Below are 24,917 nucleotides of genomic sequence, written 5' to 3'. Positions count from 1 at the left end.
TGTCTCCATTAGATTGTTAGCTCCTTGAGGGCAGTGACTTTCTTTTGCTTCTTTTTGTATCTCTAACACTAAGCACAGTGCCTGGCACATGGTAGGTGCTTAATAAATGTCTACTGATTGACTGATTCCCTAGTTACATATCTTTCCATTTTGTACTGAAACTAGTTTCAGGGTATTACTGTGATGTCAGTACAACTGTGACATCATAAGGTACAGGAAGTTGGTTTATATGGAATTTGTGCAATTACACTGCATAGCACACTTACCTTCGATATTTAGCTCAAAACAAAGGTGGCAGAAGGAAAGTGTTTCTTTATCTGTTCCCAGTTTACAAATACTGCAAATGTTGTCATCATTTAAGTCAATGTTTACAAAGTGCTCTTCGTTCATAATTGCCCCTATTAGGGAAAAGTAGACATTTCGATTTCAGTATATTTACAATTTCTTTGTATTTTTTACACATTTGTTTAAAACATGACATAAAACAGAAGGGTTCATATGTTAAACGTTAAACATTTATTTAAAACATGACTCAGAGGAAGGCCCCTAGTACCTTGGATGGGATCCTCTAAGAATCGAAAAGGATGAGAAGGCATGGATTGGTTGAAATCTGCACTAATGGAAGGAATTCTCACACGGATAAATGCAAAGATCCACCTAAATGTTAAAGTAACACATTAGTCAGAAATCAGTAGAAAAGTCTACTTTTCTTTAATAAGCTTACATATTCCCAGTTAAATTTCAGTCTCAATAGGATCACTGACTTAGAACTAGAAATAATCTTAAGGGGATACTTTGTCTAACCCCCCCCAATTTCACAGACGAGAAAATGGAGGACCTAGGAAGTTAAGTAACTTGCTCAATCTTAAAAGATAAGATTTGAAAACCATCCTTTGAATCTAAACTAGGTTTTTTCCCTCTAGAGAATATACTGTACTATTATCCAAACAACAGGGGTTATTTAATGTTTCATTTAGTTTAGAAAACCTGGCAGATCTCTGGGAATTACATTCTAGTACTTCTTTTGAACACTGGACTTGAAATATTAAAGCAACTAGAAAAATCTTTAAGTCTTTTCTAGCACCTACTCAGTAATGTGGGAGGTGGGTGGGTAAGACTAACACAATTCACAGCATTTTCATCAAACCCCCAAGGCTAACTTTTTGTCATTCTAAGTAAGCAGAAGGGTAGGTTTATCCTAAGGTGGCAGTGAAATGTGCACTGTCAAGAGTCAATAGATACTAAATTCCTACTATAAGCAAGGCATTGCAATTCGAGAAAAGATGGTCCCTGCCCTCAAGGAGCTTACAATATTATGGAGACAAGGAAATGAAAGCAGAAAACCGAGGAATTAGGGAAGGAAGGTACTCAAGAGTGGAGGCATGGTGGAGAGGTCAAAAAAATTCAAGCTGAATTTGTTTTAAATGAGATTTCTGAGGATCTGTCTCTAGTATTCTGCCTTTAAATGGTCGAGGCTACCGCTCTACCCTTCAAAGGGAGAGGCGGAGAACACTGATTAGGAGTCAGTAAGAAGACTGTATTTGGCAAGATGATGAGATTTCCCAATGAATACTTTTGCCGGGGATACTGTGGAGAAATAAAAAAAAAATCCAAAATGAGTGAAGCTAGGTAGGAAAAGAGGAGATATCTGAGACTGTCACAGAATCAAGGGAAGGAAAGCACCAACTAACTTAGGAGAGCACCTAGAAATCAGGAGTTGAATCATCGTTGGGGGTAGGAGGGGAAAAGGAAGAAAGAAAAGAAGTTCTGAGAAGTCGGGGGTTCCACATAACTCTGGGAGGGGCCTTCAAAGTGTCCACTAGATTAGCAAAACATCAACCAGAATTTATTTAAGCATCTATATAACCAGCACTGTCCCCAAAACTGGCCATATTAAGAAAAATTAATGTTCTTGTCTTCAAGGAGCTTGCAGTCTATTAGGAATAGAAACGTGTATGTAAGCATAAACAAAATAAGCATATCTCTAATATATACGAGGAAATTTTGGAAGAGGAGTGAGATGCAGTACCATCAATTTTTGCATTTTTAAGCGCCTCCTAAGTGCCAGGCATCCAGGGTAGAGATACAAGGAATGAAATAATCCCTAATTTCAAATCGTTTGCATTCTTAGGGAGCACTTTAGGGGCGGAGACACCCCCAATCACTACAGGTGTTTCTCCTCAACTTTAGGAGGAAAAAGGTTTTTAAAGCCCTTAGCAAAGGGCGTAAAAGAAAACACTAGGGGCATCGCGGAAGGACCCTCCAACTTCAAAGCTTCGCTCTCCCCTCCCCCCGGGGGGGCGCGGCCGAGGGCGCCCAGAGACCCTCACTGGCTGAAGGTCAAGCAAGCGCTTAGTCTGCCAGGACCCCAGGAAAAGAGCAGGACTAACGCTGGGGGGCGAAGGGATCAGAGGAGTAAAGAGCGGGCAGGAGAAGATGGTTACCGCGGCCTCGGTCACCGCGGCCACCTCCACCGCTCCGGGGCAGCCTCAGAGGGAGGCCCCGCCCCACAGCGGTCGCGGCTACTCCGAGGGGCCGGGGAAATCCCCAGGGGAAGAACGCAAGCGAGCATGCCCACCTGGGTGCCCACCTGTCCTTCCTGCTCACTTGCGGCACTTACCTCCCAACTCGCAGACAGGTTTCTTCGGTTATACTCGCCTGCCTTTCTTCAGGACTACCGCCATTTGTGGAGAAGCGTACTCCCCCCCAACCCCGACCAAGGCTAAAGTTAGACTGTGCCGCTTCCCCGCTCAGCCCACCCCTTTACCGAGGCAAAGCGGAAACGGCGGCCTGGGGGAGGGGCAAGGGGCCTGGAAAAGTCCATTCCTGAGGCTAAAAATCAGAACAGCCTTAAAGTAACATTTGGGAATTATAGGGATATTGGGATACAACTTGGCATATTAAATAAGAATTTTTGTAAGAAGAATTCGTATGTTAAGTGACGTTAATTTTGAGGTGTTTGAAAGGAAACTCTTGAATACTTGAGAGATGGAATGTTCCTCTCCCCCCAAAACTTGGCTGTTTAGAGTGGTACGTCCCACCCTCTCGATTATGGCCCCGCCCCTTCCGGGCTCTTGGTTTTACGAGCTTTAATCCTGTTTTTTGTTTTGGAAAAAATGGAGAACGTGGAAGAGCGCGCAGTCCTTGCCAGGGCTACATCCACCTATGTTAATTTATGACACGTAAGAGAAGGAGCCCGTTTGTAGTTTTAGCCTTTCCCCCCCCACTTCTCCAGAGTTTTGGTAGAGTTATTTTTGCCCACGTGAGCCTCCCCGTTTCTTTCACGTACGTCCCGAATGCAGCCCAGTTAGGGGTGTGGGAGGAGTTGGGCAGCACGTGGCCAAGGGGCAGGTGAGGAGCGCTGCGTCTGGTCCTCGGGAAACAGATTCAGGTATCTGTAGTGAGACCTGGGAGCCTTTCATGCGAGGTGGGACCTGCCTGGGATCCAGCGGTATGGTCCTTAGGACTCTGGAGAATAAAAAAAATAATAAAATAAAGATGACGTTGATTATGTAAAATTAAAATCATTTTGCATAAGTAAAATCAGTGCTGCTGGAATCAGGTGTGTATTAGAAAAAGTTGTTGCATTAATTTTGTTGTTCATTCGTGTAACGACTCTGCAGCCCTTTTGGGGTTTTTTTGTTTGTTTTTGGCAGAGATACTGGACTGGTTTGCCATTTCCTTCTCCAGCTTATTTTATAGATGAGGGAACTGAGGCAAACAGGTCAAAGTGATTTGCTCAGGGTCACAGCTAGCAAGTGTCTGAGGCCAGATTTGAACTGTGGAAGATGAGTTTTCCTGACTCCAGGCCATGTGCTCTATCCATTGTGCCACCAAAATATCTGTTTAAAGTCTGGCGTGCACCATTTACAGCAGGAATTCTTATCCTTTTTTGTATTGCAGGCCTCTTAGGAGTCTAGTGAAGACTATGTACCCTTTCTTAGAAATACACAAAATAGTAATAATAATACATAAAATAGGGAGTATCACAAAGGAAGTAGGTTACATTGAAAAGTTATAAAAAGATTTTAAAATTTCACGAATCTTGTATTAAGTATCCTTGACCAATAAGAAACTGACAGCATACAAGGTTAACATCTATTTCCCCAAAGATGCAGTCATGAGCAGTTATTAAAAAACAAACAAACCATCAACCACTTGAAAAAATGCAAATTAAAAGAATCTTAATGTATTAATTACCTAGACCTATCTCGCTAGCAAAATTCTAAAAGATACTGATTAGAATGTTTGGGAAGATAGGCAAGTTAATTTACTAATGGTGGAACTGCAAGTAATTCAACTCCTGTAGAAAACAGTTTGGAATCATGCAAGAAAAGATACTAGATTGGTTTTATACTTTGACTCTGATTCCACTTGTTAAATTTGTGTCTGACTCTTTGTGACCTCATTTGGGATTTTCTTGGCAAAAATACTGGAGTAGTTTGCTGTTTCCTTCTCCAGCTCATTTTACAGATGAGGAAACTGAGGCAAACAAGGTTAAGTGACTTGCCTAAGGTCACACAGCTGCTGAGTGTCTGAGACCAGATTTGAACTCGGGAAGATAAATCTTCCTCAACTCAGGCCCTTAGCTTTCTGCCACCTCACCTTCTTTAAGTCCTAACTAAAATCCCACCTCCCACAGGAAGCCTTGCCCAACCTCTCTTAATTCCACTGCCTTCTCTGATAATTATTTCCTATTTATTCTGCATATAGCTTGCTTTGTATATATTTATTTGCATGGTGCCCCCATTAAATTGTAAGTTCCTTGAGGGCAGGAACTGTCTTTTGCCTCTTTTTGTATCCCCAGCATTTAAACACAGTACTTGGTACATAGTAGGAGATTAATATTTATTGAACTGAATTGGAATACAGGGAAGCATGGAAAGATCATATGAACTGATCCAAGGTGAAGTAAGCAGACACAAAACAAAATACACAGGAACTACAACAATGTAAATGGAATGGACAATTATACACCAAAAAAAAAATCAAAAATAGAAACATAAAAATCAAATAGAACTTGAATGAATAGGTATTAGAGGACACCCCTAATTCATTCCTTTGAGGAAGTGAGAGGTCCATAGATGTTAAATATTTCATATGTTTTCAGACTTTTTCAATGTATTGACCAATTTTGCTGTTGGTTTTTTCCCTCTTAAAAATACTATTTGTTATATAGGATGACTTTCTGGGAAGGGAAGGGGGGAAATAATTGGGATAATTATGAATGAAAACTTATTTTTAAAAGGAACTCTTAAAATATTAAGCATTTGCTATGTGCGAGGCCCTGTGCTTGGTGCTGGAGATACAGATACAAAGAGGGAAACAATTCTTACTGTCAAGGAGTTTACATTCTAACAGGAGATGTAACAATTACATGTATGTGCAACATATACACATATAGGGTACATTGCATAAACATAAAGAGAAATAAATATGAAGTAGTTAAATACGAGGTAATTTGGGAGAAGAGAGTGAACAGATGAGAGGACCAGAAAAGATTTCATGTAGAAGGTAGTGTTTGAGTTGCATCTTGAAGGACAAGAGGCATTCTCTGCGGTGGAGGTGAGAGGAGGAAATACGTTCCAAGTACTGTTGTGGTTTGTCCTTCCTTTCTAAGAGCACCAATGACATTAGGCCTCAAACCTGTTGGTGAGTGAGGGGGATGTGAAGCATGTGAAGGCTGTCTGGTGGAATGGGTGATATGAGAACAATTTGTTCCAGTAGCCATGATGGCAGTTGAAGCAGGCACTGTGGAGCTCCTAGAGTTTGGTCATACATTGAAGACTCCAAGGTCATCCACTGAATAGCTTGGCAACAGACTAGGTATGGGAGGTGAGAGGGAGTGGGGAATTGATGATATCTAAGTTGTAAGCCTAGGTGACTGGGAGGATAGTAGAGTAATAAAATGATAGGGAAGTTTGAAGGAAAGGAGGATTTTGGGAAAAATATAATGAGTTCAGTTTTGGAAATGTTGAGTTTAAGATATATGCAAGACATGCAGTTCGAGAAATCTAATATTTACACAGTTGGAGATATAAGATGTGAAATTCAGCAAAGAGGCTAAGGGTAGATAAGTAGATTTGAGAATTATCAGCAAAGAAATGATCACTGAATCCATGAAAGCTGATGAGATCACCCAAGTAAAATGGTATAGTGGGAGAAGAGAAGAGAAGGCCCAGAGCAGAGCCTTGGAGGATACCCGTGAGGCTACCTGAGTAATCCCATGTAGTTAATATAAAAAAAAAATGACTCTCTGAGGAGGTGAAAGATATTTTCTTTCCAGTTGTGGAGATGAAGAAGGCTGGAATATTTAGCTATACTAACTCCTTTTATAACGACCTAGTGTATATATCCAGTTAAGAAGGCAGATGACAACTGATAGCTTACAATTGATTTCAAAGAACTGAACAAAGTTGTCAAGCTTATCTGTATAGCTATTCTTGATCTCATCAATATGGTGGACCAGATAGTATAGGCCCCACATGCATGGTATGGGGTTATTGATTTCACCAGTGCTTTTTTCTCTATTCATTTGGCTAAGACTGGTCAGGTACAATTTACTTAGGAAGGGGTCCAGTATACTTTCACCATTCTTCCCTTGGGCCACCTCTGTATATGGCTTCATACCTAGTCTGGTGGACAGAGATCTGAAAGAGGCTTCTCATCCTGAGTGTATTGGAGTATATCACTACATAAATAGCGTTGAGTTGACTGGGTCAAATGAGGTCACAGTGGCTGAGGCCTGGGATCAAATGATGACCTTTATGAGGAACAAGGGGTGGGAAATTAACCCCTGCCCCCACCCCCCACCCCAGGGTCCGGCCTAATCTGTAAAGTTTGGAGAAGTGTAGAAGATGGGAAGAACTCAGATGATTCTGGACAAAGGACAGAATAAACTACTCATGCTAGCTTCCTCCAAAATGCAAAAGGAAACCCAGTGGCATATTGGACTTTTTATCTTGCAAACTCAGACTTCTGACTCAGGTAGCCTGACAGTCCCTATTTACTGAATCTCCTCCAAAAGCTGTCATTTTTGAATGGGGGCCAGAACAGGCTGCAGCTCTGGAAGCCAAAAAGCAGGTTGTTTGTTCAACGATCTCTTTGTCTGGGTCCTTGTAACCCTTTGGGCATGTTTTTAGAGGTCTCTTTCCATAAGGTCAGGCAGAATGGAACCTGAGGTCATGGGTTTGGCTCACAGAAAGTTTGGGGTTTGGAAAGAATAGGACTGGATAAGCACTAGCCCTGAAGTCAGGAGGACCTGAGTTCAAATGTGACCTCAGACCAAACACTTGACACTAGCTGTGTGACCCTGGGCAAGTCACTTAACCTCAATTGCCTAAAAAAAAAATTAAAAATAAAGAATAGGACTCTCCTCTTTGGGGCACCCATGGAGGAATTATACCTCCCATGTCATATGGTTGTTGGCCATATTAGTGCCCATCAATGACAATATACAACCTTGCCTAAACGAAATATGCAGATGAGATCTCATAAGCCTTTATAAGAATAGCATAGTTTAGGATATGGGTCCATCACCAATCTGGACATGGCTTTGATAAGTTGCAGTGGGAGGAGATCTCTTAACAAAGGACAAGGCAGCTGTTTCTGCCCAACTATGTTCCTTACATCAATAAGACCACACACTTCTGAAAGACCAGTTCTCCATGATTTCACATAGTTCCCTACCCTGCCTCTGACTGGTAAATTGAATATATTGATCCTTTTCCACCATCTCAGGGTAAGAATTCTGCCTTTCCTTCAATTGATGCCTATTCAGATTATGGCATTAAGGTGCCAGTCAAATCTGCCACTATCAACATGTTCACAACATGAAGTCTTCTTCATTCCAGAAATAGGAGATAGAGAAAATGATGGGAGTTGAGAGATGGAGTATCTTGTTCATGGAACATCAAAGAGGCCAGTGTTACTGTATTGAAGAGTACTTGGCAGAAAATTAGGCGCGAGAAGAACAAAAAGGCAGGAGGGGGCTAGGTTATAAAGGATTTTGGATGCCAAACAGAAGATTTTGTATTGATCCTGGAGGCACTAAGGAGCTATTGGAGTTTGAGGAGGGGGCAGGGTTAATATGTTCAAACTTTTGCTTTAGGAAAATCACTTTGGTGATTGAATGGAATGTTGGAATGGGGAGAGATGAGGCAGGTTATTGCAGTAGTCCAGATATAAGGTGACAAAGGCCTGCCCCAGAGTGGCAGTGTCAGAGAAAAGAAGGGGATGTATTTGAGAGATGTTGTGAAGGTAAAATCAACAGGTCTTGGCAACAGATTGGATATGGGAGATAAGAGATAGTAAGCAGTCAAGGATAACACCTAGGTTACAAACCAAAGGGACTAGGAGAATAGAGAAGACAGGAGGATTAAAGTTTAGGGGGAAAGAAAGACATGTTGAGTTTAAGATGTCTGTTGTACATCCAATTTTAACACATCCATCAAGTGATGAAGCTTATGCTGTCTTGTCCTGGCCTCCCACACCCGTCTTCCTATGGCAACATGTCTGGTTGGTAGGGTAGGTTATAGTGACTTGCACAATCTTGAGATGTCTGCAAAGTTTGACAGGCCCCAATCCTACCTGGGGTGGGGAGTAAGAAGATAGACAGGAATTTGTGATGTTCCCTAGTCAAATCAAAAGTTAACAATGAAGGGAAAATGACTTTTGTAGTCACTTAGAAAGAAGGCCTGCAGGAGAATGGGTGAGGAGGAAAAAGGAGGGATAGAAATAGGCAAAAGAAAAGGAGAATTTTGAATAATTAAACTCATAATAGACAACTCTGACAAAGTTGTTGGTATCTTAGACCAGTGGTGACAAGCTTAAATGGAAGTATGTATATTGACTTAGAAAACTACAAATTATCATTGTCTATGTTTCATTGCATGTTTATGTGTTTTGTTAAACATTTCCCAATTACATCTTAATTTGGTTGGGTCCACATTTGGAAGTTTTGTGAACTGCATGTGAGTTTGACATATATTTCTTATGGAGTCAACTAAAATTACTTTATGTCTTGTATATAATTTCTATTTTGGAGAAATATGAGAGGTTGTGAAGATCAGAGAAAGTATCTGGTCCTCTGTCTTGTTGTTGGTCACATGACCTAGAAATTGGAAGGGAGGCATCTAAAACTGAGGTCAGTGATAGTGTGATAATGTCAAACAATGGCATCTGTTGTGACATTTATAACACAGAATATAGAGAAGTAAAGAATGGATAGAAAGCTTGTGATAGGCTGGACTAGGTAGTCAGGTGTTTCCTTCTCATTTCCCTATTTGTTGTTGTATAAAGTTATTTGTTCTTTGAGGAGGGTGCCCAGGAGCTATCGTGGCATGCTTGTGTCCTTGGATGTCTGTGTGTGAGACTGGGATCGTTTCTACTCAAGAGTCAGGATCATGGTATAATGGAGGTCTGGTACATGTCCAGATCGTCATCTATGTGGAAGATGCTAAGGAACTGTTCCTGGGATATTAGAATGCTGAAGAACTCATGGACAGTCTATGATGGCCTACCATGTGTTTGGGAGGAACCATTTTCCTTTGGCTGTGTTGTCATGGGTCTTTTTAGACCCAAAAAGCCTTCTTAGAAGAACTCAAGAAGGATTTCAAAAGTCAAGTGAGAGAGGTGGAAGAAAAAATGGGAAAAGAATGAGGGGTATGCAAGAGAGAGTCAGTAGCTTGAAAAAGGAAGGACAAAAATTAACCATAGAAAACAGGTTCCTAAAAATTACAATTGGCCAACTGGGAAAAAAAAGTCTACTGAAGAAAACAAGCCCCTAAAAAATACAATTGGCCAAATGGGGTCGGAGGTACAAAATCTAATAGAAGAAAACAATTTGTTAAAAATCAGAATTGACTCTGGGCAAGTCACTTAACCCCAACTGCCTCACCAAAAAGCAAAAATAAAATAAAATTAGAATTGGGCAAATGGAAGCTAATGACTCTATGAGAGAGCAAGAATCAGTCAAACAGAAACTAAAGAATGAAAAAATAGATGAAAATGTAAAATACCTCATTGGTAAAACAACTGACCTGGAAAATCTATCCAGGAGAGACAATTTAAAAATTATTGGTCTACCTGAAAATCATGATGAAAAAAAGAGCCTGGACAGTATCTTTCAGGAAGTCATAAAGGAAAACTGCCCTGAGTCCTAGAACCAGAGGGTAAAATAGCCACAGAAAGAATCCATTGATCACCTCCTGAAAGAGATACCAAATTGAAAATGCCAAGGAATATAGTAGCCAAATTTCAAAATTACCAGGTCAAAGAGAAAATACTGCAAGCAGCCAGAAAGAGACAATTTAAATATCATGGAACCACAGTCAGGATTATACAAGATCTTGCAGCTTCTACATTAAAAGACTATAGGGCATGGAATATTCCATAAGGCAAAGGAGCTTGGATTACAACCAAGGATCAACTATGCAGCTAAAATGAGCATGATCTTTCAGGGGAGGAGATAAATATTCAGCGAAATAGGGGACTTCCAAACCTTCCTGATAAAAAGCCCAGAGCTTAACAGAAAATTTGGTCTTCATTATAAGACTCAAGAGAGACATAAAAAGGCAAATGGGACAGAAACAACATGTTATTAATAAGGGCAAACTGTTTACATCCCTACAAGGGAGGATGACACTTGTAACCCTTGAGAACTGTATTGTAATTACCCTATGTTAAAGGGGTATACATAAAGGGGGTGGGTACAAGTTGACTTTGATGTAATGATAAAAAAAAATCTAATCAAGTGGGTTAAATGGATCCAAATACGTGGATTAATCTAACTAAGAAAATGTACTGAGGGAAAAGGAAAGGAGGAGGCAGATGAGGGTAAATTACATTACAGGAAAAGGCACAAAAACCTATTACAGCTGAGGGAAAGAAGGGAGGGAGATGAGCATTGTTTGAACCTTACTCTCATCAGATTTGGCTTAAGAAGAGAATAACATAATCAGTTAGGTACTAATATTGATAGACTTAACCCTTCTCAGCAACACAAGGATCTAAAACATCTCCAAAGGCCTCATGATGGAAAATGCTATCCACATCCAAAGAAAGAACTATGGAGTTTGAAGGCAGATAGAAGCATACCATTTGCTATTTTTTTTTCTTCTGTTGTGTTTTATTTCCTCTTTTTGGTGATTCCTCCTATTGGTTCTAATTCTTATTACATCACTAATTTCAAAATATGTTTTAATAGGAATGTGCATATATATATACACACACACACACACATATATACATATATATATCTCCTAGATCAGATTATGCGCCATCACAGGGGCGGGGGGGGGGCAGGGAGAGAAAAATTTAAAACTCAAAAGCTTATGGAGGTGATTGTTGATAAATCGAAATAAACTAATTAAAGTAAAAAAAGAAATATTTAGGATATATATATTTTTTTCCTCAACACAATTTTTTCCAGAAGATTGTTTTTTCAAGAATGAACTAATTTTCAGTCTACCTGCCTTAGCATTAAAGATGGTCTTAAAGGATAAAATCAATCTTACAAGGAAAGAAATTCGGTTCTTTTTTAGTATGGGAAAAGCCCATTTTGACTTACCGTGTATAACCACATAATCATACAATTTAATTCTATAAACATTTATCGACTTCCTACTATGTACAAAGGTAAGAGGCAGCATGTACTGGAGAAAGCACTGGACTTGGAGTCAAAACACTTTGATTTTAAACCTAGATTCATCACTTGGGCGACTCATTTCTCCTTTGGGTCTTAGTTTACCCTTACTACATCCTTCCCAGAATTGCTGTGAGGAAGGCACTTTGTAAATTGTCAAGCACTATAAAACTGAGCTATTATTTAATAGATACAGACTTTACCCTTTACACTCAGAGTTCATTAGTTCTCTCTCTGGAGATAGTATTTTTTCATCACAAGTTCTTTGGGGTTGTCTTGGATCATTGTATTGATCAGAGTAGCCCAGTCTTTCACAGTTGATCATCGTTACAACATTGCTGTTACTGTGCACAGTGATCTACCAGTTCTTGTCACTTCATTTTGTATCAGTTCATATAGGTCTTGACCTTTTTTTTTCTGAAACCACTGCCCTCGTAGTTTCTTATAGGACAATAGTACCCCATCAAAATCTTATGCCACAACTTGTTCAACCATTTCCCAATTGATGAGTATCCTCTCAATTTCCAATTCTTTGCCACCATAAAAAGAGCTACCATAAATATTTTTTGCACATGTAGGTCCTTTTCCCTTTTCTTTGATCTATTTGGAATACAGACCTAGTAGTGGTATTGCTGTATCAAAGAGTATGCACAGTTTGATAGCCCTTTGGGCATAATTCCAAATTGTTCTCCAGAATGGTTGGACTATTTCACTACTCCACCAGCAGTTCGTAGTGTACCTATTTTTCCTTCATCCCTTCCAGCATTTGTCATTTCTGATAGGTGTAAGGTGGTACCTCAGAATTGTTTTAATTTGCATTTCTCTAATTGATAGTGATTTAGAGCGTTTTTTCACATGACTGTAGATAACTTTGTTTTTTTCTTCTGAAAACTACCTTTTTGTATCTTTTGACCCGTTATTAATTGGGGAATGGCTCTTATTTTTATAAATTTGACTTAGTTCTATACTTAGTATATATTTGAGAAATGAGGACCTTATCAGGGAAACTTGCTATACAATTTTTGATATTACTTCATTATCTATGGTACCTTTTAGCAAAATGTAGTTTCTCTGATTATCTCTTTTAATTAGGTTGATTTTTGCTTTTTCTTTGTCTGAGATCATGATTGCTATCCTTGCATTTTTTGCTTCAGCTGAAGCATATTAGATTCTGCTCCAGCCCTTTGTGTGAGTCTTTCAAGTGTGTCTCTCCTAAACAACGTATTGTTGGATTCTGGTTTCTAATACATTTTGCTATCTGATACCATTTTATGGGTGATCTCGTCCCATTCACATTCACAGTTATCATCACTATGTATTTCCCTCTATCCCATTTTCTTCTCTCTCTCTCTCTGTCTGTCTCTCTGTCTCTGTCTGTCTGTCTGTCTCTCTCTCTCTTTCCTGTCTCTCCTCAAAAGTCTATTTTGCTTCTAACCTCAGTCTCCTTTAATCTGGCCTCTGTTTTATCAACTCCCTCCCCCTGCTTCTCTTATTCCCTGCCCCTCCTATTTTCCTACTGTGTAAGTTACATTTCTATACACAATTGAGTGTGTATATATTTCCTCCTGCATTGTAAAAGCTCTTCCTTATGTGCCTCTTTTATGTAAAAAAATTTTCTCCATTCTACCTCTGCCTCCCCACTTCTCTCAGAGCATCCTTCTTCATCACTCCTTCATAGTGTTTTTGGAGATCATTCTAACGTTATTGACTGAAACCCATGCCCTCTCTCTATGTTAATTTCTTTCAACTGCCCTAATAATTATAAAATTCTTAGGCGATACATCTGTTATCTTCCCATATAGGAATGTTTAACTTTATGGAGTCCTTTATGATAATTCCTTCATGTTTACCCTTTTGTGCTTCTCTTGAGTCTTCTGTTCGAATGTCAACATTTCTATTCAGCTTTGGTCTTTTTATCAGGAATGTTTGGAAAGTCTTCTATTTCATTAAGTATCTATTACCCCCTCTCCCCTACCACAAAGGATTACACTCAGTTTTGCTGGGTTGATTGTTCTTGGTTGTAGTCTTAGCTCCTTTGCCTTCCAGAATATCAAATTCCAAGTACTCTACTTTAATGTGGAGACTGCTAAATCTTGTGTTTTCCTTGCTGTGGCTCCATGATATTTGAATTGTTTCTTTCTGGCTGCTAGCAATATTTTTTTCCTTGACCTGGAAGCTGTGGAATTTGGGCATAATATTCCTGGGAGTTTTCATTTTGGGATCTCTTTCAGGAGGTGATCTGTGGATTCTTTCTATTTTATTTTACCCTTTGGTTCTAGGATAACAGGGCAGTTTTCCTTGATAATTTCTGGAAAGATAATATCTAGGCTCTTCTTTGATCATGGCCTTCAGGTAGTCCAATAATTCTTTAATTATGTCTCCTCAGTCTGTTTTCCAGGTCAGTTGTTTTTCCATTGAAATATTTCACATTTTCTTCTATTTTTTTCCCATTCTTTTGACTTTGTTTGATTGTTTCTTGATGTCTTGTGGAATCTTTAGCTTCCATTTGCCCAACTCTAATTTTTAAGGAGTTCTTTTTTAGTGGGTTTTTTTTGGCCTCTTTTACTAAACTATTAATTCTCTCTTCAGAATTGTCTTGTATTGCTCTCATTTCTTTCCCCAAAATTTCTTCTACCACTTGTTTCTTTCTTTGTCTCTGCCAGGAATTCTTGTTGGGCTTTGATCCAATTAGCATTTTTCTTTGAGATATTTTTTGATAGCTGTTTTCACATTGTTATCTTCTTTTGAGTTTGTGTCTTGGTCTTCCTGCCACTGTAATAGCTTTTTATTGCCAAGTGTTTTATTATTATTATTGTTGTTGTGGTGGTGGTGGTTGTGTTTGCTCATTTTCCAGCCTATTTCTTGATTTTGAACTTCATGTTAAAGTTGGGCTCTGCTCACTTGAAGGGAGAGTGGCAATGTCCCAAGCTTCAGGCTTTTTCGTGTTGCTGTTTTCAGAGCTATATGTACATTGGGCATTTGCAAGTTTTTGGTGCTTCCAAGGTGTTGTGATCACAGGAGAGGTGTTGTCACTGATCTCTTGGTTTTTGCTCTGGTCATTAACCAAAAAGGACCTCTTGTCCCCTGCAGCCACAAGCACTAACACTTCTCTTTGCCTTGGAGCTACCAGGGCACCTGGTCTCTTAAGAATGACCACCAGTGTTCCTCTAAGCCCTGGAGTTGTGACTCAGAACTGTGTATGGAAAATAATTCTATACCCAGTGCCAGCAAAGGATCCCCTGTAATCTATTTCTGACCAGTTGTCCTACCTCCTTACTGTCTCTGGGCTGAGATCTCCCAAAACTGCAGCTACTGTTTTTTTTCTTTTTAAATTTTATTAATTTATTTTGATTTATCAACAATCACTTCCATATGCTTTTGAGTTGAAAATTTTTCTCCCTTTTCCTCCCCACTTCCACCCTCCCCAAGATGGCACACAATCTGATATAGGCTTTACATTTACATTCCTATTTAACATATTTTCACATTAGTGAAGTTATAAGTAAAAATTAAAACCAATAAGAGGAACCATCAGAAAGATGAAACAAAACTCAACAGAAGGTAAAAATAAATGATAGCGATTCAACTTCCATAGTTCTTTCTTTGAATGTGGACAGCAGCTTCCATCCCGAGGCCTCTGGAAATGTCTTAGATCCTTGTAATGCTGAGAAGGGTTCAGTTTAACAATCTTAGTTATCACATAACGTGGCTGTCATTGTGTACAAAGTCCTCTTGGCTCTGCTCACTTCACTCAGCATCAGACCACATAAATCTTTCCAGGTTTTTCTGAAGTCAGTCTGTTCATCATTTCTCCTAGCACAATAGTATTCCATTACATTCATATACGACAACTTGCTCAGCCATTCCCCAATTGATGGGCATCCTCTCAATTTCCAATTCTTTGCCACCACAAAAAGAGATGCTATGAATATTTTTGTACATGTGGGTCCTTTTCCCATTTGTTTGATCTCTTTGGGATATAGCCCTAGAAGTGCTATTGCTGGATCAAAGGGCATGCACATTTTTGAGCCCTTTGGGCATAGTTCCAAATTGTTTTCCAAAATGGCTGTATCATTTCACAACTCCACCAACAGTGTATTAGTGTTCCAATTTGCCCACATCTTCTCCAACATTTACCATTTTCCTGTTTTGTCATGTTGGCCAATCTGAAAGGTGTGATGTGGTACCTCAGAGTTGTTTTGATTTGCATTTCTCTAATCAATAATGATTTAGAGCATTTCTTCATATGACTATAGATGAGCTACAGCTACTGTTGCTGCTACCCTGTGTGTAGATTCCATACAGGCCTCTACCCTGGTATCACAGACTTCTCCTGACTTCTTAGGTTTTCTTAGGCAGGAAAAAAAGTTTTACCTCAACCTTTTGTTGGCTGTGCTGCTCCAAAATTTGACTTGAGGCATTATTTTAAATTTGTTTTTCAAGGGAATATTGAGATAGCTCAGCAGGGTGGTTGACCCTAATCTGCCATCTTGGCTCTGCCCCAAGGTCCACAAGAGGCACCATCTTTTAATGCCAGTATGCTATGGAAAGACATATGTATGTATGAGGAGATTCCAGTGTAGCTCTTTAAGGTTTTCAAGGTAATTTAAAAATATCTCCTCACAACAGCCCTGGGAGGTAGGTACTATTATTTATCCCCATTTTACAGATAAGGAAACTGAGGCAAAAAGAGGTTGAATGACTTACCCAGGGTCACACAGCTAGTAAGTGTTTGAGACTTGATTTAAACTCAGGTCTTCTTTACTCCAGGTCTAGTGTTCTATCCACTGTGCCACTTTACTTCCTCTATGAGGAACACTTAAGGACAAGAATGAACAATGGCATCAGTGATTGTATGATAGGAAAAGAAGGTGGGCTAATCACTTGGCAAGGGTGAGGGATGACGAAGTGGAGATCCGGAGTGCTGCACGGTTTACCTTATACTGTTAAGAAAAAGACAGGGAGGTCTGCAGCACAGGGACTCACTGTGGGTAACCTTACGGGTAGACATGGAAAAGTTATTATATAGGATTGGCAGCCGTGAATGGGTTGTGATCTGCGTTATTGGAGGGAACTTTCAAAAGAATGAGATCAGTAGATCCAACGTCTGTCTCATAGTGCCTGACTTGTTAATTTATTGGTAAGTATTGCATGAATATTTAATTAATAAATTAGAGAGTTTTTTGAGTCTGAAAGTGACCTCAGAGATCATCTAGTTCAAATCTTTAAATTTACAGATCAGAAAACTAAGGCCTAGAGGTATTGTAACTTGCCCATCAGGTACTCCAAATCCAGGTCTTTTGATGCCCATACCTGCACTCTTCCCATTATGTCATACTAGCTTTCCTGTCTTTCCCTCTCACCTCCCTTAGCAAAAAGTATTCTTTATCAACTTAATTTTTTCTGTGTGAATGATAAAGCCAGACTCTTTTCATTGACTGTATCATTTAGGAGGCTCTGCTTTATTTTATCTAAATTTTTTTAAAATAGTTTTTTGGTGAGGCAATTGGGGTTAAATGACTTGCCCAGAGACACTTACAGCTAGTAAGTGTCAAGTGTCTGAGGTCAGATTTGAACTTAGGTCCTCCTGACTCCAAGGCTGAAGCTGAATCCACTGCACCACCTAGCTTTATTTTAAAAAAAGCCTTTCTTGATACACAGAGTTATTTGTCTACCCTACTCCCCATTACCTTACTTTTTACTTTCTATATACTTACGTGTATATATAAATAATGTATATAAAATTATATATACACACATGCAATGCAAATATATGCATATAAACATATATGTATATGTGTATATAAGCATGTTTTCTCTGATAGAATGCAACATCCTTGAAATCTAGGACCGTTTTATTTTTCTTTTTTAGCACCCAGTTCCTTTGTTTCCATGTTGTCAGGGGTTACCATGGCCAAAAAATTTATCAAGGTTCAAGAATTTGATGCAATCAGCATGTCATCTTCTGAAAGAAGCATGTAGAGTAAGTCACCATCTATAGGGAATGCCTCTTCCATTTGTACTCTACAGTGAACATCTTTAATGACAATGACAAAGACCTTTTGTGATCACATCTCATCCTGTGTTATGCCTCATTTGATAATAATCAGAGGGTCTTCAAACTGAATTATCTCTGTCATGTCATTCAAGCAATCTTGCATAATTTTCACACATATAAGGGAGGTACCAACATAAGATTTCCACAAATGCATTGCCCATAGAAACTGATTAAAAATGGAGAAATTGGGAAGGTACTATAGATTATTACATTTCTCATTAGTCCTGTGGCCTGGTTTTAAATAAGCCCAGAACTAATTTTCATAGACAAAAGTCCATTTTCGTGGTTAATGTAACACTTTTCAAGACAAAGCTATAATGTGTGTGTATGTGTGTATATATTTATGTATTATATAAATATAACTTATATGTTATATAATAGCATACATAAAAATAAATCATACATAATTCATATTATGTTATATATAAAGTTTAAATCTATATGTATATGCGTTCTCTTATTTATATATGTACACATTACAAAAACTATGTATGAAGCTTGTAGAATACATCACACCTTTCTAAGATTCAGACATTTTCAGAGACTTTAAAGGTAGCAACCAAATAATAGTAATGTTGTGCAAAAGTTTAGAGAAAGAAATGAAGACAACTAAAAATGTTTCAAGTGAGCAAGCAGGACAAATGCAACATAAAATAAAATTTGGCAAATAAAATGAATCACTCTTTTCATCAAAGGAACCATAGATCCAGGCATAATTGCTAAAAGCTGACTTTGCCAAATTGTTTTGTCTATTGATGCTGACTCCTGCATTACAAATCGCATTACCCACCCAAACCACCTTGGTTAATTTCCATTCCAAGACTCATACAGTCTCATTTTTATTAACTTGAAGTGTCTAGAGAAGTAAAAGTTTTAAAACATTTTTTTTTGGAAAGAAGAATTCAATTTTTATATCAGAATTCCATTCCAAAAAGGACATTTAATTCACAAAACTGTCAAACTGGCTCGCAAAATCACCACGGCAAATGAAGTACTGGGGCAAATAAGGGCCAATTTCTTTTTCTTTTTTTTCTTTGGGAATTGGGGTTAAGTGACTTGCCCAGAGTCACACAGCTAGTGAGTGTTATGTGTCTGAGGCTGGATTTGAACGTGGGTCGTCCTGACTCCAGGGCCGGTGCTCTGTCCATTGCTCCAACTAACTGCCCCAAAGGCCAATTTCAAAATTCCAAAAGAGCTATGATTTAATAAGTGTGAACACTCTCCTAATGCAGATTACACCGTTCCATGCCTTAGTAGATATTCTTCATGAGTTGCTATTGCCAAGATAATTTATTACTTAATCTTTCATTAATAAATCTCTGGATTTAGGCAGATCTTCAGACAAAGGACATATAAGAATGTCATCAAGTATGTAACTAAAGCCACTGTACCTCGCCTACTACATTGTATTATCTGATAGAACTTACTTTTTTTTTGTCTGGTGGGAGGTGGGGGAAGTCACAATTTTATTTCTTAGCACATCCTTAAAGAAGCAGAAAGACTACTCCGGTCTATTGAGACTATAGGCTTGAGTAGGCTTACCCATGAACCATACCCCAACCTTACCCCATGAACCATATCCACTAATATAAACAGTGACAGAAAATTCACTTCACCTCCTAATTGTAGGAGAGGTATAGCTCTGTGGTACTGGATCTTGTGAGGGAGATGTAACTTCCTCTTGCAATAAGTGTATTCACTTTATCTAATTTCTGTTAGGGTACTAGAACAGATCTATCCAAATTGGATGTGATATTTAGTATAGCATCACTGCCCCAAATTTGTGATGTGGAATCCCACAGATATTCCTAGATAGAGGTATTCTCCTCTATCATCATAGAAGTCTCTTGGTTTTGAACCAGGAATTGAGGAGGGTAGTACCCTCTTTTTTTGAGCCATGAATAAATCAATACAATAAATAAGTACACATTTTGTATTGTTGAAATGTAGCCCTGCCCATGTGGCAACCTTGCTCACATTGTCCAGCATTTTAAAAAGAGGACTTGAATGGCTCATCCTAAATTTTGACTTTCCTGTCATGAAATTTATAGCCAAAATATGTCCTTATCACAGCACAGTTCACCAGTTCTAGAATTAAATTAAAAATCTTAAGACTGAGAGGGCAACCTTGCCTTACCCCTGCACAAATGTTGATATTTGAGGAAAAGTCATCCCTAGAATGGATAGAAGTCTTATTACCCCAATAAAGTCTCTATGTGACATTAATATCCTCATCATGTAAGCCAGCTTATTTCAATGCCAACTAGACAGTGTTATGTGGCACTAAGCTGAATGTGTTTGTAAGGTCCAACTAGGCCATCGCACACATTCTCTTTTTATGTTTGGCATCATTAATGACAGCCCATGACAAGAAATTGTATTCACAACAACCATCCTTAATTGTTTTTGCTAAAACTGAGGTAGAGACCTTAGTCATGGTGTTTCCTAAGGATATGACTCTCCAGTTGGAGGGCAGATTTGTATCACTTTTTCTATAGATTAAAATGGTATTGGAAAGCCACTACTCCTTCAGGACAGTTGCATTTGTGTGAAATATTAAAAATGGTTGTAAAAATGTCCCCTTTTTTTTGGTCATATATCCATATCTAGTACCCAATGTCATATGGATTAGGAGGCATATTATTATCATGCCTCAGATGAGCCCAAACCTCAGTGGAGGATGTTGGAGGAGGTAACAGAAGAAAGGGAGTTTCAATTAGACTTTAAATCACAGTTCACCAGGAGAAGAAGATGAGAGTTTGCTAGTGAATAATGGTTCATGGGGCCCCCAACCTATTGGAATCTGTACTGTTGGAGGGTGAGATTATGGGAGCCTGGAGTGTTATATTTTGTTTTTGAATTTTGGATAATGGCAGATAATTGGTGCAGGATAAGGTTTGTCAGAGGTTCTTGGTTTCTGGGTTAATAGGTATATGGTTGTCTGTCCTTTGGTAACAACCCTAGATTGTAGCTATAATCTCTCTAGCAGTAAGGACTCAGGTCCTTCCCTGGGGATGGATGCCTTGGGATTGTGAGGAAGGAAGATAGATGTTAATAGGGGTACGTTGACGGAATGTAATCATCTTGTTAATTTTACTTATTCTTTCCTTTTTTTGTTTTTGGTGAGGCAATCGGGGTTAAGTGACTTGCCCAGGGTCACACAGCTAGTAAGTGTTAAGTATCTGAGGCCAGATTTGAACTCAGGTCCTCCTGAGTCCAAGGCTGGAGCTGTATCCACTGTGCCACCTAGCTGGCTATACTCTCCTTTTTTAAAATGATTAATTTGTTTATAAAGGAATTTTTGTTGTTATTCACTTATTTCAGTTGTGTTTGACTCTTTATGACCATATTTGGGGCTTTCTTGGCAGAGATACTGGAGTGGTTTGCCATTTGCTTCTCCAGCTCATTTTATGGCTGAGGATACTGAGGCAAACAGGATTGATTAAGTGACTTTCCCAGGGTCACATAGCTAGTAAGTGTCTGGGTCTAGGTTTGAACTCATGCAGATGTCTTCCGGTGCTCTCTCCACTGTGCCACCTAGCTGCCAAGTCCAGTGCTGTATCTGTTCAGGCACCCACTTAGCTGACCATACCTGAATGTTGTTATTATTTAGTCATATCAGTTGTGTCTGACTCTTTGTGACCCCATTTGGGGTTTTCTTGGCAAAGATACTGATTTGCCATTTCCTTCTCTAGCTCATTTTACAGATGAGGATACTCAGACAAACAGGGTTAAGGGATTTATCTAGGGTCACACAGCTAGTAGTGTCTGAGGTAGGTCCTCAGTTGTCTCCATTAGGATATGAGGGGAGATGGTGGTCAAATTTGTGGTGGTTTGACTTGCCTGGCACATGCTGCCTTCATCAGGGTTCCTTGCTTTAGCTAGGTTGGCTTGACAGCCTTGTGGGTCACAATTGGCAGTTGGTGGGGATCACTGTCCCTTCTCCATAGGCATAATTTTCCCAGATGATGTAGAAGTAGCACCAGGTCCAACTATTTCTTTAAAAGAGTATAAATAATTGAGTTGGAATCTGACAAAAATGATGAGGATTCATTGGTTATTTCACAAAAAAGTATGAAGGTGATTGATTAATCCTATACAATCTCTGGATTTGGGCTGCTTCTGTAAGAAGTGGTATATTGTGCTTATTTCTTTTAAAATTGTGCTTATTTTAAAAATTCTTTCAATACCAGTGCATTTTAAATTTTCCTGTACTTTTTTTAAAAAATAAAATCAGATATTCTTATCTGGAAGCCTGGTCTGTTTATGCAGTTGTTTAACTTTATAGTCCATTCTTTTTGGAAAACCAGTAAGTATACATTGCTAAAATTATTTGGTGGTGCTGTTATTTAAAGTTCTATTACTGGCTTTCCTGTTTAGCAGTGCTTTCACTACCTCAGTTAAAAATACCTAAGGAGCCTTCGATTTAATAGATTTATCACTAATTTTATTTGGTCTTTTTGCTTCCTGAGAATCCAGTCTTGTGTTTATTTCACTTCTATTCTGGTTCATTTGAAAACAAACAAACCAGTCTAGCTATTCTCAATTCTCTCTTGGCCTGGGTCATCACTGAGAAGAAATTTATTTAGAATACTTTCTATTTGCTCAGTTTCCATTTCTGAACCATTGCTGCATATAGTATTTAATAGGGCGGCTAGGTGGATAGAGCACTGAGATTGGAATCAGGTGGATTCATCTTCATGAAGTTGATGAGGGTAAAGAAGAAAGTATAAAAGCTGCCTTAAAGCTTAATATCAAAAAAAACTTAAGATGTTGGCAAGTGGTCCCCATCACTTCCTGGCAAATAGAGAAGCAATGGGAAGTAGTGTCAGATTTTATATTCTTGGGCTCAAAGAGCACTGTAGCTATGAAATTATAAGATGTTTGCTCCTTGGAAGGAAAGCTATGGCAGATCTGTACAGCATATTAAAAAGGAGAGATATCACCTTGCCAGTGAAGGCCCATATGGTTTTTCCAGTAGCTGTGAGAGTTCGACCATAAGAAAAGCTGAGCACAGCAGAATTGAAGCTTTCAAATTGTGGTGCTGGAAAAGACTTTTGAGAGTCGGTTGGACAGCAAGGAGATCAAATCAGTCAAACTTAATTCAGGCTCTTCACTGGAAGGTCAAATACTGAAGCAGAAGCTTAAATACTTTAGCCATGTGTGGTACAACTGCCCAAAAATAACACTCAGAGATTTTCTAGGTATAAAGTGAAAGATTTATTACGTTCTCGCGAGAAGCGGGAGGCTGCTTTGTCCGGCAGTCTGAGCCAGCGAAGGGGAGCAAGGCACAAAGGCCAGGACAAAGGTTATATAGCCCTAAAGCAGAGATACCCACCCACCACTGGCTTTGAATTCCCGTTGGACAGGAATTTCAGCCTTACAATCTAAAACGCGAAAATCTACCCCAGAAACAAGAAACCACATAATAATACTACCAATCCTAGCTATTTATCCTTATTTAGTAATTAGCCATTACCTAATGCTGATGTAACAATACAAATCATGTGATTTCTAGGAACCTGAAACTTAGGCCTATTCAGGTTAGTGTAACCAACCTTGAGTTTGCAAGTCTAAGACATTGCTACACTCAGTCCATCTGAGAGATCTCACATTGTTTACATTGTTTTACTCAGTTAAAAACCAGAGTCTTGACAAAAGTTTGCAAAAAGGAGAGATCTCTTTATTGACTTTCTCGAGAAAAGGCACCCCCCCCCCATGCTGCCTAAGCTGCCTCCACAGAGAGTGCTCTTTGTTTAAGGCAAGATTATATAGACCCTAACGCAGCAGCCCACCCTAACACCCTTCCTGTCCGCTCATTGACTGAGCCTCAGGTATACAATCTATTCGTGTAAAAACTACCCCAGTAACAGAGTGAACAAAGAGGTATAGAAATTATGTTAGCATGTTCCCCTTTTCAGGGCCTCACAGTTTCAGCAGACTTTTACCCAAGGTCATATAACTAGCTAGAGGATGAGATAGACAGGATGCTCTTATGGCTCAGTACTTTCTGCTAACACTATCTAAGAGTAGGGGAGAGAGAAGGCTAGGGGAGGGGGTCTTGTATTCTACAGGGTCTTCACTTAGTGTTGGTACACGTGTACCACTCAAAAACAGCAGTACCAGAACCATTAACAAGAACTAATGACCCTTTGAGGAGGCTTCACTTCTGAGAGATCATCTCTCACAGCCACATAATGAGAAGATGGGGCTCGCTGGAACTGATGTTGGGAAAGATGGAAGGCAAAAGGAAAAGGGGACAGCAGAGGATGAGATGGATAGGTAGTGTCATGGAAACAATTCACATGAACTTGAACAGACTTTGAGAAACAGTGGAGGATAGAAGGGCCTGGCATGTGATGGTCCATTGAGTCATGAAGAGTAGGGCATGATTGAACAACTAAACAACAAATACAGTGCTTAAAGATTTCCAAAGTGCTTTTCAAATATGATCTAATTTTATTCTTATATCAACCCTGGGAGGTACTATTATTGCTATTGCTATTAGAACCCTGAGAGTTATCCTAGTAGGTGCTATTATTCCCATTTTACAGATAAGGAAAATGAGGCATACAGAAATTAAGTGACTTGTCCAGGGTCACATAGGTAGAAAGTGTTTAAGGTTGGATTTGAACTCAGGTTTTTTTGACTCCATATCCAGCACTCCATCCAATATAATGCTGTCTTCTGATTGTAGATAATATTGTCTTGCTCCTAGGAAGTGCTTAATGCTCTAGTTAAATTAACAAAGGAATCTTATCTGTTTCTTTTGAATATGCTCTTTTTGGTACAAGTCCTACTCATAATAAGATACTCATCATAAGACTGATTAAAATATCTGTCATTTAATCATTTTTATCAGATAGACATATGCATTTCAGGATTAAAAATTAAACACATGGCACAGCCCCTCCTCCTTGTCCAATCCATTTGGTTCAGTATGCCCCATCCAGAGAGGGAAATTTCTGAATAAAGCATAAGTGTAGCTTCCGTCTAGGTTTCCATAAGTGTAGAAAATAGAGTCCCTAGGTGTCATATAAACACTCAAGGCAATATGCATATGAATTTTTCTTTTAACCCACAGGCTTTATTTCAATCTACAGAAACTAGGGGTTGATTTTCTTTGAATTCACAGTTTTGCTATTGCATATTAATATAAGTTAATTTCTTTTTATTTCCACTTAATTGTTGTGAATTTATCTTGCTCATTTTTAG

At 39.0% G+C, this 24,917-nt stretch overlaps 2 protein-coding genes across 4 annotated transcripts in view; one reads left to right on the top strand and one right to left on the bottom strand.

The window, feature by feature from the left end:
- The window catches only part of CUNH21orf91 (chromosome unknown C21orf91 homolog), a 31,556-nt gene extending 28,806 nt beyond the window's left edge, over positions 1-2,750 (bottom strand). Inside the window, exons 1-3 of one of the 2 annotated variants that reach the window (XM_020996057.2) lie at positions 2,621-2,750; positions 554-657; positions 267-398 (exon numbers count right to left, since the gene is read on the bottom strand). In XM_020996057.2, the coding sequence (XP_020851716.1) occupies positions 267-398; positions 554-596 (175 nt within the window). In that variant the 5' untranslated portion in view covers positions 597-657; positions 2,621-2,750. The remainder of the gene's footprint in view (positions 1-266; positions 399-553; positions 658-2,620) is intronic. The other variant, XM_020996061.2, reaches the window with a different exon arrangement.
- A 325-nt stretch (positions 2,751-3,075) lies between these two features.
- CHODL (chondrolectin) overlaps positions 3,076-24,917 on the top strand; it is a 162,311-nt gene continuing 140,469 nt past the window's right edge. The window contains exon 1 of one of the 2 annotated variants that reach the window (XM_020996064.2): positions 3,076-3,182. The gene's annotated coding sequence lies outside the window, so the exon portion shown is untranslated. The remainder of the gene's footprint in view (positions 3,183-24,917) is intronic. The other variant, XM_020996062.2, reaches the window with a different exon arrangement.

Source organism: Phascolarctos cinereus, unplaced genomic scaffold (assembly GCF_003287225.1).
Source record: "Phascolarctos cinereus isolate Bilbo 61053 unplaced genomic scaffold, phaCin_HiC Scaffold_726;HRSCAF=1367, whole genome shotgun sequence".
Lineage (NCBI taxonomy): Eukaryota > Metazoa > Chordata > Mammalia > Diprotodontia > Phascolarctidae > Phascolarctos > Phascolarctos cinereus.
The sequence above is the reverse complement of the archived record's forward strand: the minus strand, read 5'-3'. Positions and strand labels throughout refer to the sequence as shown.